A 13565-nucleotide genomic window follows, 5' to 3' on the forward strand; every position below is an offset into this window, starting at 1 on the left:
AACCAAAAAGTTAATAAAATAAGGCCAGAAGCATACTTTAGGCAAATATGTGAATGCAGATGCTTCCAACTACGCAAGTTGAATTTCACAAAGCATGCCAGTGTTGGAATTGGCCCTTAAAAACTCCATATCAGCCACTGTCTTTTTTTATCAGGTTTCGTAAGTCAGAAGACATGCATTCTTTGTGCTAAAGGTAACATTAGGAAGGGAAAGAGAGCAGTAATTAAAAGCAAGCCACGATAACCATATCATAAGCAACTGATCACATAAGAACTTAGCTGAAAGTACACCTCACCCTACAAGAAAATCCTGATGCTGCAGATATCAGATCTCCCGTGGCCTTTTCAGCCTGGCATGAAGCAGCGGGCACAACAAGGCCATGTGAGACCGTAGAGAGCTGCGATGAGATAACGCGTTATCGCAGCATTCACGTGCTCCAACTAAGCCAACAGGATGCACACACACACACACACTTCTTGGCCGAAAGCCCACTTTCTCACCCACCTGGCACCCTCATCCCCACAGCTTGCTTCGTTTCTTTCCCATCATGCTTCACCCCTAACTACCCCCCTGCACACCGCTCGCTCCCTCCCTCCCCCTCCCGAGGCCCCAGGAAGCTCTGACTGCGAGGTAATAACTGAAAACAGCTGTTAAAAATACCAGACTGATGAAGCCTGAAGCCCCCCCACCCCCTTAAACTTCATCCCCGGCACAATCAAGTTTTATTAGCATGGAGTGATGCATAAAGTCAGTATGCAGCTCTGAGCGAGAGCTCACTGTTTTTTGTGACCAAAATGGGGAGGTGGGGGTGAATTTCACTGCAGGACATACAAGCGAACATGAAGTGGGTTTTGATGAGCGCTGACCACTGCCAGCACAATCTTATCAATGGAGAATGACGTCAGCGGCTCACACACACTCACTAAAACCAACACAGAAACTCCAACGAGGCTTCAGTCTGTTTTGCCTTGGGGGGAAAAAAATGTTACATTGTTCCCAACGGAGCACAGCCCTAAAAGATCAGGCTAACTGCACCCATATTAGAGTCCTGATTTGTCTTCGGACTTGAAATCATTTTGATTCAAGGCCCAGAGTTTTCAAGTCCCTCAAGGACAAATGAATGTGAGCGCAGACAAATTAAAAGATACTTTACAATGGCAAAAAGATAAACACACACCTGAATACTGGGGTGAAACTAACTGCATATAAAAAACTAAGTAAAACGACAAGACTAAAGATAAAATGCTTATTTATCAAACCAACACTTCTGGCATCAGTTTTTTTCAAAGCATGAATTTAATATTATTTTGAGTTATGCAAAAGCATGAAAAAATATCAAAAAATGAAAAGAAATATCAAATTCTTAAGGTGAAGTGTGTGATTTCTGAGCAAAAATGACTCAAAAATGTCCCCGTCTGCAGTTGGTCATTCAAACAAGTAGCCCTGCCCCAAAACTCATGCCATTGGCTGAACCAATGATGCAATGCCAGGCTGGTTGAGATGTTTAACAAACAGCGCCACAGTGTTTAAAATTTTCAGTAACTTACAAATGGTTATAGAAAAAGCTATCATATATATTAGCTTTTTCTAGGACTGTATAAGCATAAGTAGCAGAAAATAATTAGAAAGTATTGAAAATTAGTTTTCAAAAAATTATAATAATAATAAAAAAAGCAGATGCATTAAGATACGGTGCAGTTCTGCTTCATTACATTAAAAACACAAACTAATTAAAACCACTATGTAATGATGGCATTCTTGCTATCTACACCATACTGTAAACACAATGCCATATGAGGATAATTGGCCAAAGAGATAAAATCCATTGCAAAAACACAGCAAATTCAGAATGATTCCATGTGGCTAGCGCAGGACATGATATGATCAACAGGAAAGAGATCTGCATTACGGCCTTGGGAACAGCTCCCTGCATTCCTTTATCTACTTCCTGTAGCATTTCTTCAGCCCCTGTGGTTTGCCCTCATGTACAGATTCATAAACCACTCTCCTTTCAGGAGGAACGTCTGTAAATTAGGTCTTTATTTTGAAAATTTATTTAAAAAATCTGATGTCTAGAACGACGCCAAGCTTGTGTGGAAAAACAGAGGAGGACAATAATGTTTGGCTTGACATTTCTTTCTTTAAGGAACTTTCTGGTTTTAATCTCAGTCAATAATCAGGTTACCAGAAAGGGTCTTCAGTGGAACGCGTCCAACGTCGGGAAGGTTTTTAAACGGTTGCCACTTGAAGTAGTAGTAACATTAAAAAGGGAAAAAGGAGAATTGGTTTATGTCTCATGCAATTCCTGGCCTCCTAACAAGACACAGCATTCATACAGCACACTTCTTCTACACAGCAAAAGAGAGACTGAAATATTTCTAAATTAATTTGGATTTGTTTAGTTTATCCTTACAGAAGAAAAAAAAAAACATAACACATTAAGTCGGGATAAAATTGTAAAGCTGTGTTTATTCGGTCATTTGTGCAAACATTCGTACACCGGTTTTCAGGTTTCCTGAACCGTCTTGCACTACAGGAATGCTGTCTTAACTTAAAGGCCTGGACAATGTCCCCTCTGTAGCTGAAGATGGGGAGGTGGGACAGGCTGGAGGGGGGTGCCTGGTTTCTCTCTCGCCATCTAACCCCACCCCGTCTCTGAGTGCTGAGTGTGTGGAAAAGGCTTGGGCTGTTGACAGGGCCGCTCTCCCGAGCACTGTTTGTTTATGTAAAACAAGGCCCTCTCGTATGCAGGACAATTCCTCTGTTTACTTTATATTGTCTCGTAGGTCTTAAAATACCATCGTAGAGGAGAGAGTTTAAAGAGTGGAAGAAAGATGGAGGGGAAGAGAATGCCAGTCAAAAAGGGACGACGTGCTCCGACAGCGCAGCTATGCGATCGAGGGCTTGCCACTTACACGCTAGTGCGACTTTGTGCAAATTATTTCAACTAGCGTAATAATTATCGTCCTTGTAAACAGATTTTAACAAATTTTACAATGGCTGTTATTTCCCAGTTGATCAGTTATAAAAACATAGCCAATCAGAATCCATCCATTAGCCAATCCGCAAATATAGTTATTAAAGTTATCATTCTTGGTGTGAATGGACCTTAAACGTTGCTAGTTTTTGCAAAGTCAGCTTAATTGCTACTGTGCTGTGCTACACTAGGATTAAGCTAGCATAAAATGTTAGCAATAGCATCTAAAAAAACTTTAGCAGATCAAATTAATAAACAAAACATTACAGCCACACCAACAAAACCAAGAAAGAAAATCAAACAAGATTAGCCTCACAGCGCTATCAACAATATCTTGACTAATCTGCACACAAAAGCACTGGACTTTTACCCTGTTTACACTCACCACAATATAATTAAATCAATTAAGAAGCATTGTTAAGTAAGGAAGTGATAATTAGCAAACAAAGAGCAATGCTGTTAAACTGATGGGGACGTTCAAAACTACAAAAGTGCTGAATTAGCATTTGCGAAAAGAGGACATTGTGGAAGATAAAACATTAAGCAACTTCAACATGGGGTCAAAGCAAACCTTGTTAAAGCAGACTAACTCGGTTAAGAAAAAGCATCTAAAGCTCCTTTATAACTGGTAGAGGGAAGCTAAACCCGCTACAAGAAAAGCTTTAGTGTTTTTTTTTTTCATCGTACAAACTAAAATGACCTGAGAGAAAATAAAGCTCCTTCAAAAAATCTTAGCATAGCAGGTTGTGTTTACATTGAAGATCCAGTGCCAACAGTTACTGTAAACAATTTTCAGCTTCGGTTCAGTAACATTACATGTTTTTTTCCCCCTCATAGACTGAGTGGCGCTTCACAAACTTTTGTACTCCAAAACTATAGCCTACACAACCCTTCTATTGTACAATGGGAAAGACATGGTTGAATCAGTTGCCTTCGGGCTCACACACACACACACACACACACACACACACACACCAGCAAGCCAGATGTTATTATCCATCTTATCTACTAGAATCACAGTCGCTCTTTGTTACAGCTGCTAAAGGTAACCTGTTTTCCTTAGTCAAACCACTCAGCAACTATTCTCTGGCTAATGCTATTTGACTAGTTGAAAAAAACCATTGTGCTGCAAACAAGCAAATCTAATGCCACATCTAATATCCAAATGTATGACCAACAGATTTATGCATTCTCACGAGTTAGCAGCACAATGAACGAATGTTTATCACCACAGTCTTGCTGAAATTTTCCCACAATGACATGTTAGCCTACGTTCGCATGCCTCATCACTTATACATTGACACAGCGGCTTTAGAAAGTAACAGGGAAACACGGTGCAAAAAAAACTCCAATGGAGCTAAATGGAGGAAGACAAACATATGCAGCAATTTGCCTGCGATTCAGACACCTCGGTGGGGGCTTGCTGCTCAGGTAGCCAAACTGCCCCCCTAGGTGAAGATGTCATTAAGATAATGGGCATCCAGTAGAGACCTCCGATAGGGCCGTCAAGCAGTAACTAATGATAACAATAGTCGCATAACAGCCCTCTAATTGAAAGATAGTTTCACTGATGGGGAAGAACTTATCTAGAAAATCATGTGGCTCAAATGAACTCAAAGGTCTTCATGACATAAACCATAAACACACACAATCAGAACCAACCTTTCCTGATTTCGATATCTATGCGCCCAGTCGTAAATTTGACTCTCTAACCGGGCAACATCCTATCACACAACAACAAAAGGAGTAAAGACACATTCCTGACACCAAAAGCTGGATGAATCCTATCTGCCTGGGCTTGCCTCCAGTTTGTCGCCTGTTATGATAATACAAAATGAATTGTGCAGACATCTCACTGAGAAAAGTCCATTTTCTTGCCATTGGAGGCGGCGAATAAAGGCTTCTTTTGTGCTCGGGTGAGCCCAAGTAAATGACTTATTGTGCAACGCATCAGAATGGCCTCCTAATACATGCATGCTCAAGACTCAACAAGTGGTAACAAACAACAGTAAACTTTTGGAACACAAAGCTTGCTTGGGTATTAACTAGTTTTTGAGGCTTAAAAGAGATCCTAAACAGAAAAAGTCAAACAAAGAGGAGAATTGAAAGGCGACTTTTTAACGCGCGTATTGCAACAGAAAAATGTAAGGAGTGCGGCGTGACGTCATGAAGGTGATAGTTGCGTTTAAAGTGAAGTGGCACGTACCGTTCTTGTGCTGGGAGATAGCGATCCGTTGGAGAGGTATGGATTCGTAATATCTGGGATCATAAGAAACGGATAACCAGCATAAGGGGGTCCCTTGAAAAATCCTCCATCTTGTTGTCGTCTCAAAGCTTTAGGGGCGACAGCAAACCAATCATTTTCATTACTATGCATCAATCACTCACACAAAACACAAGGAATGCATCTCGAACTGTTGTTTTTACCTTCCACAAAGTGTTCTCTCTGTTTCTCATAACTTTCTAGTTCTGGTCTGGGTCGGGGACGCCTGTCTGTTTGCTTGCATTTGGGAAATAAAGCATCGGTTTAGTTTTAGCGCTACTAATGAACACTTAATGCATGCATTAGTGCATTAAAATGATAGTGGGCTGTTTTGCTTACTTCGGAGTCTGATGAGCTGCTGTTGTTCTCGGACTCGTTCACTAGAGAAGATTTCACCTCGTCCAGATCTCTCTCCGACGACACATTCTCTGATATTTTCTCCTCTTGCTCACCCTCATCTTTGAAGGAAATAAGTTCATCATTTGCTCCCAGGTCATCGTCTCCTCCTCCGTTTAACTGAGGCATGTTGGCGCTTTAAACCCCCAAAAGTCTGATTAAAACGAAACTTTCTTCTCTCAGCGAGAGCTGTAATCCGAACTAACCCCAAATCTTACAAGCGCGACTGTGCCGAGGCTAGAAAAAACAAGCCGTTCCTAGTTTTCCCATGATCAGAGCAGAAGCCGGTGGATTGGGGTTTTCTTCCTACAAAACCACACTGAAATAAACCCCCCAAACAGTCCACGGGCATCATTTGATATCCATTCGCGAGCCTGGGATCTTCCGATAATCCTGCAGAGAACGGAAAGTCATGCACGAAAAAAGTTTCGCGAAACAAAGGTGAGGATACAAAGTTTCAGTCAGTGCGGTTCTCTTCCAAACGCTCGAGCCTCTCCGTGTCAGTGTGTCAATCCCATGGTTTGATTGAAGGCGCACGAAAGTCCCGATTGTAACCTATGTTTAATATTTAGAATTCGGCTCCGGTGACAGGCTCGAATGTGGATAATGAAACATTTGTATCCCTGGATGATGGAAGTGGACTGGGGCAGAAGGAACACCCTCATCAGAATGAAGGAGGAGTCTGAGATGTAAACCGACACTCGATTCACAAGACAACCCCCTTAAAGAGACAGTCAGCACCTGGGTTCAGCTTCATCACAACAACAGCAACATACTACTACTACTAATCATATTAATTTTATCTACCTACCCATATATATATATATATATATATATATATATATATATATATATATGTATGTATACACACACACACATGTTGGTTTTTGTGGTTTATGGGGACTCTCCATAGGCGTAATGGTTTTTATACTGAACAAACTGTGTGTGCTATTGCCCTACACTAACCCTACACCTAAACTTAGCCCTCACAGGAGACTTTGTGCATTTTTAGATTTTCAAAAAACCACCATTTAGTATGTTTTTTTAAGCCTTTTGAATTACGGGGACATAGGCAGTGTCCTCATAAACCACCTTCATATTGTAATACCTCTGTCATACCCATGTCATTATACAAATTTGTGTCCTCATAAACCACATAAACATACACACACACACACACGCACACACACACGCACACACACACACACACACACACACACACACATATCTATCTATCTATCTATCTATCTATCTATCTATCTATCTATCTATCTATCTATCTATCTATCTATCTATCTATCTATCTATCTATCTATCTATCTATCTATCTATCTATCTATCTATCTATAATCAAGACTTATTAATAATGATCAAAATCAATTGTTTAAATTGACATTATTTAATAATATTTGTAATCAGCAGATGATCTCAGATGTAGTCTGATTATAAAAATCCGCTGTTCAGATGTTGCAGGAACACAAAGGCCACCTCAGCCCACGTCTTGTTTTGTGCGGGTAGACTACAATACGGGACATTTTGCATGTTGGAGGATAAATAGGGGAGGAGGTGTTTGTTGAAAGTACACAACAAAGCTTCTTATAGAAACATTCAGTTTTACAATGCTTGATCTGATTTACAACTGGTTGAATTACTTCTTGTTTGAGATACACCTGTATATACTTCAGTAGCTTTCAAACTTAAAACAGTGATTCTTTTAAACATTTACTTTAAACCGAGGGGGTCTCAGTTCAGGCCCACCTGTGGATTCTGTCTCCCACAGGTGGCTTAAGACTATATTGTGAGCCAAATGGCTCTTTATCTGAACATGCAATCTACAATCTTTGCAGGTTTGTCTTCTATTGAACTCTATTAAGCCTCTAGTTTTCACTCTTGTGTGGTTTTCTGTATCCCCCTGCGTTCAATGGCTCCAGCGCTCCTCTCCAGGGGACGCCGGTGAGAGCAGCTCAAATACTCCAGACTGTGTCCATGTTTGTTTTTTCCATCAGCACGGATGGCCTTTTACATGTAGTGCATGGCCAAGTCAGCCGTCCATAAATCATTCAGCGGCAGTCCGATTGAAATGAATATGAAAGTACTGGGAGAGTCGGATTCAGATTGTCAGGTGGAGAGAGAGAGACACCAAGAGAATGAATAATTCAAACGCTGATATATTAAATCATATGAGCAATGAATTATTGACATGTTGACTTTGTGGTTATCAGCGACATGGGAATTTCACTTTCAGATTTCCTCTCCGTTGGCCAAGGATAAATAACACATCTTCAGCACCATCTCTGCATCCAACCAAAAATTTGAATAGATTTGAAACCAAATAAATAAAATGAGAGGGGCTAATCAAATCGAGCACGGGGAACAGGTGCGTGTTAAACAGTTTTGTGATTCATTAATGACTGGTACAACTCCAGAATATAATATACCGCCTACCAAATATGCACACTGAAAAAAAAAAAAAATTTCACTACATTTTAGGTTCAAATCTTTACTTAAATTTCCTTATTTATATTTATATATATCTTAATATAGACCTATTTATTTTCCATTATTTTCTATATAATTTTCTTTTTAAATATATTTGGTTTAGATATATTGCTATATTACTTTGTATAATTAAAGTGGATTTGAAAATAAATAAAAAGGAAAAAGAAATGTATTATTCGCCAATTGATGGATATATTTTCAAATGTTCAAATGCATATAATGTATATATATATTAATAATTAAATATATACACACACACACAAATAAAGTTTTAGTTACTTATATTTCCTTATTTATACATATCTAAATATATTTCGATTGTCTTAAGACTGAAATTGCTAGTAAATGTCACTAGCACACAATACATTAAACGTGAATTTTTGATACAGAAAGAGTGAAATATATATTATTTAAAACATACTCCATTAATCTTTATTTACAACTTAATAACGAAATAAATAAAAATGTTTTACAGCGCATTTGCATGCATTTTTCCTCTCGGTTTGCTCTATTTCAAATACACTGGTGCTGATCTCATCTGGAAATATCCTACACAATGAACATCCTTCCACCAATGACTCCAATATTCTCCGGACAATATGCTGGCGTGTCGTTCAGTAAGCTTTAAAGGCAATGTGGTAATATCAATTACGTTTGATGATCAAAGATGAGTGCATTAGAGCAAAGCAAGGAAGCACTTCATTTCAAGATCAAATATGTTCCTCATTTCAATCAGGGTCACATCTCTTTTTCGAGAGAAGCTGGACTCCCCCCAATACAGCGCCACCACGGCACCATCACTTTCATCATCTCCGGTTTAAAAGAGAAATACTCAGCTGCTGCACACTCAGGGTTAACCGTGGACGTCTTTTCACTACATCAAAGAGCAGGGGAAGGAGAAGTGCATCTCCTTGATGAAGCCACATCTTCTCTCTTCTCTGAAAGTACCAAAAAAAATAACAACTTTCCATTAATGCATCCGTCCTCTAAGAAGACGGGCCGGGCGAAGATTTCCCTCCTCTAATCATGAGAACTAAAGGGAAATCTGCCTCATGCTCCATGAATATTGCATTACCTGCCATTTCTTCTCTCTCTCATCCTACCCTACTTTTTTGTGCCTCAAAATTCGGTTGCTTTCATGTTTTAACACCTTATTTCTGTGCTTTTGTTGTGTAATCAAAGCAAAATGAGAAGTGATGAGCCGAATCAACGCTGTATTAAATCAACCAAAGACGTGAGACCATTCTCGGGTTTCGTAGGGCCGGCAAAAATTCATTTCCCACCAGCAAACTGTTGACTGTTGTATTCTGAATAATCCAAGAGAAAAATGAGGAACTAGTTCCTATTTTAAGACAATCTGAAACAAAGCTTTCCCTCATTCTTGCACATGTGAGAGGTCAATCCTGGGTTCACCGCTGGCTTCTTCTGCTTTCATCTTCTGTGACCCGTCCTGAGAATGACATTCATAATCAACTTTTGCAGTTTCATCTGAACTGTCAAATGATGTACAGTTTTATCGTTATTAGTGGTCTTTGGTAAGACAAGCATAACTATTATTTTGCTCAGACTAAGGTTTAGTGATTTGAACAAACCTCTAACCCTAAATTTCCCATGAAAAAATACATATTTAGATTGTATGTGTGTCTGTATGTGTGTGTGTATATATATATATATATATATATATATATATTAGTTATATATAACTTATGTATATAACTTATATTACTTGTTTTAATAATATCAATTACTTTGACAACTTCAATTATAACTTATATTTATATATATATTCATATGTGCGTGTGTATTTTTTTTGTTGATGATGTTTTTACATTTACTAAGAATGTATATTCCTTCCCCAGATATATATTTAAAAAAAAACAGACTATACAAAAATACACTCAAAAAACATTAATAATCTAAATTTTAAATTATATATACATATACATTTTTTTTATCATTTTTTAGTTTATATTTCCACTTCTTTATATATATATATATATATATATATATATATTCAGTCTAAATACATGTGTATGTCCAAAACATATTTTTAAAACTTCATTTAGCATTTACTCAAAATGTATTTTAAGATTTTCTTGCTCCAAATATATATTTTTAAACTGTTTTAAAATATATGTATAAAATACATTTCTATTATAGATTTGAAAAGATTAAAAATTTTTTTTTTACATATTTTGAAATCTACATTTTGCATTTACTCTAATATTTATATTCAACTCCAGTATTTTAAAGTTTAATAAAACAGAATAGTTTACATTATTTTTATTATTATTATTAAATTTTTTTTTTGCATATTTAGCGTATATTTGATACATAAAATTATACATACAGCCTACAGTATATATATATATACATACTGTACGTAAAAGAATAGTGACTTTTGACTTGCTGTGTTTTCATATGGATCACATTGGAGTTTTGTTTTTCTGCCGTTTATAGCGATTGATTTCTACCATTGAAAGTACAGATTCAATAGATCTCATAGCGACATTGTGTACCCATTAACCAGCCATCAGTACCACCAACGAGAGCTATTTGTCATTCAGGACATGTCCCGTCATGCAAAATCCATGCAAGTAACAGTATGACAGCAGAAAAAAAGATGCAAATGCTGTGGGCGTGAGCTAAAGCCTTCGCACACGTGTTGAACCTCCCTTTTGACACAATTACCTCCACTTTCTAAGCAGGTCTCCAGACTCTGGGCCAATGTATAATTAACACAATAAAACTTTCAACAGCACGTGGGAACAGGCACATTTTTATACGAGCCATAAATAATAGAGTGCAGTTTCACCTGGACAGGATGTAAAATCCAAAGCTGTAAAACACACAAAAACAGCCTGGATGCAAAAGGGAATTATATTCATACCATCTGTGGATGCCACAGTATAATATTTTACGGTTACGACACTTTCCCGCTTTGTAAAGAAGATGTGGGTGTTTGCGTAATCATAGAGTATTTAGGTAACACTATTTTGAGATGTTTAGAGGCTGTGAATGGCACACCAGGCCTGACAACATTACTTCATTTTTCTAAGAAACTTCTGCCAGCCAATAGATTGTAGGTTAGTTAAAATCATTATGAGTCCCATTCACAACACTTTCATAACAGGACATATTGCCAAATAAAACAGCATATTCAATAAGTAAAAATATATGGCAGTAATTTACTTCTTTTGTTGTAAATGATTTATATTTAAAAGTGATTTATAATATTATAAAAAATAGTATAATATATAAAAAATATTTATAATATTTTTAAATATATTTATTACTGAAGCACAGAGTAATTAAAAACTCAGTAACAAGTGTTTATATGCATACTGTATGTGTGTGCAGTATTAAAATAATTAAAAATAATGTTTAATTATTTGTAATTTTCATGATATATTTTTAGATTAGATATGTAAATACTCAATTACATATATTAATTATAAAAATTTACATTTTAATTAATATCTAACATTGTTAATATTGTAATTTATATTTATAAATAAATATAAATTATATTTATACCATTTATATATGTATATACTGTAAGCTATTTTGTATGTTTAATTGATATATTTAATGACATTTTACTGTGTTTTTAAATACTTATGTTTTTAATGTATCTTTATTGTGCTTCTGTAATAAATATCTAGGTCTGATGGTTGATTTTCCCTCTCGCTTCTGGACACTTTACAGAAAATCATGCTGAAAAAGAAACACCTCAGAATGAACAGAGACTTTCTGAATCTTTGGATTAAAGTTCAAAGGCGAAGCTGAATTTGGTCCAGTTCTCATGTGGTCTACTTTGAATTGGATTAAAATATTTTAGGAATGCTAAGCCTTATTAAAACAATTAGTCTTGATATCAGATTGATTTACACTTCAGTGCTCTTTACTAAACCCATGTACCACGTGGTGCTTTTTTAACTTCACTGTGCCCAATGTCATAGATATCCATAAAAACTCATCTCCATGCTAGTCTTATGCTGGTCTAGGTGGTGAATCATCATGACCAAAATTCACTATTCAGCCAGTATGATTTTTATGATGAAGCTGGTTGGCCAAATGCTGATTAAACTAGTTAAGTACAATGGTGTGAAGAGTAATAGTCAGTAGTTAAAGTGCACTGCAATGGCTTCATTTTAATCTATTTGGACAAAGGTGGGTAAAGTCCAACTTGGTTGTTAAAAGTAGATTAAAACCTTTCTTTTTAGAGGAACTAGGTTAGCATAAACCCTCATACACTCCTGTTCCGGCAGAACAATTCACAATACAAGGACAATGTGCAAATATATATTATACTTGAATTATATATTTAAATAAATACATTTTGCAAATATAAATGATCTACATACATATATTATATAATTATTATATTAATATGTAAATATTAAATATGTACATTTTAAATTACATATGTATATATATATATTTATATATTTAGGGGAAGTCGTGGCCTAATGGTTAGAGAGTCGGACTCGTAATCGAAAGGTTGCGGGTTCGAGTCTCCGGCCGGCAGGAATTGTAGGTGGGGGGAGTGAATGTCCAGCGCTCTCTCCACCCTCAATACCACGACTGAGGTGCCCTTGAGCAAGGCACCGAACCCCCAACTGCTCCCCGGGCGCCGCAGCATAAATGGCTGCCCACTGCTCCGGGTGTGTGTTCACGTGTGTGTCACTGCTGTGTGTGTGTGTTCACGGTGTGTGTGTGCACGTTGGATGGGTTAAATGCAGAGCACGAATTCTGAGTATGGGTCACCATACTTGGCATTATGTCACTTCATATATATGTGTATGTATATATATTTATTTATTTAGTCATTTAGCAGACACTTTTATCCAAAGCGACTTACAAATGAGGACATAAGAAGCAATCAAAACCAACAAAAGAGCAACAATGTGCAAGTGCTATTACAAGTCTTGGTTAGCCTAACACGGTGGTAGTTCTGTAGGCAAACATTAATGCCTTGAATTTAATGCGAGCAGCTATTGGTAATTGATGAACAGAGGCGTGACGTGCGTTCTTTCCGGCTCATTAAAGATTAATCTTGCAGCGGCATTTTGGATTAATTGTAGAGGTTTAATAGAATTGGTTGGAAGACCTGCCAAGAGAGCATTGCAATAGTCAAGTCTGGACAGAACAAGAGCCTGAACAAGGAGTTGTGTTGCATGTTCCGAGAGAAAGGGCCTGATCTTCTTAATATTGTAAAATGCAAATCTGCAGTTTTAGTAATGTGGTCTGAGAAAGTCAGCTTATCATCAATCACAACTCCAAGGTTTCTGGCTGTTTTTGAAGGAGTTATGGTAGATGAGCCTAACTGGAAGGTGAGATTGTGATGAAGCGATGGGTTAGCTGAAACTACAAGCAGCTCTGTCTCAGCTAGGTTGAGTTGAAGGTGATGGAGCAGTGTGAGCAGTG

The 13565-nt window shown here is 37.3% G+C and overlaps 1 protein-coding gene across 1 annotated transcript in view; it reads right to left on the minus strand.

Annotated features, from left to right (window-relative positions):
* LOC306863961 (transcription factor 7-like 1-A) overlaps nt 1–6308 on the minus strand; it is a 30415-nt gene extending 24107 nt beyond the window's left edge. Inside the window, exons 1-3 of the mRNA XM_079407589.1 lie at nt 5580–6308; nt 5405–5477; nt 5184–5311 (exon numbers count right to left, since the gene is read on the minus strand). Of these exons, the coding sequence (XP_079263715.1) occupies nt 5184–5311; nt 5405–5477; nt 5580–5765 (387 nt within the window). The 5' untranslated portion in view covers nt 5766–6308. The remainder of the gene's footprint in view (nt 1–5183; nt 5312–5404; nt 5478–5579) is intronic.
* Between the last annotated feature and the right edge of the window lie 7257 nt (nt 6309–13565).

Source organism: Barbus barbus, assembly GCF_936440315.1.
Source record: "Barbus barbus genome assembly, chromosome: 45".
In the NCBI taxonomy this organism is placed as follows: Eukaryota; Metazoa; Chordata; class Actinopteri; order Cypriniformes; family Cyprinidae; genus Barbus; species Barbus barbus.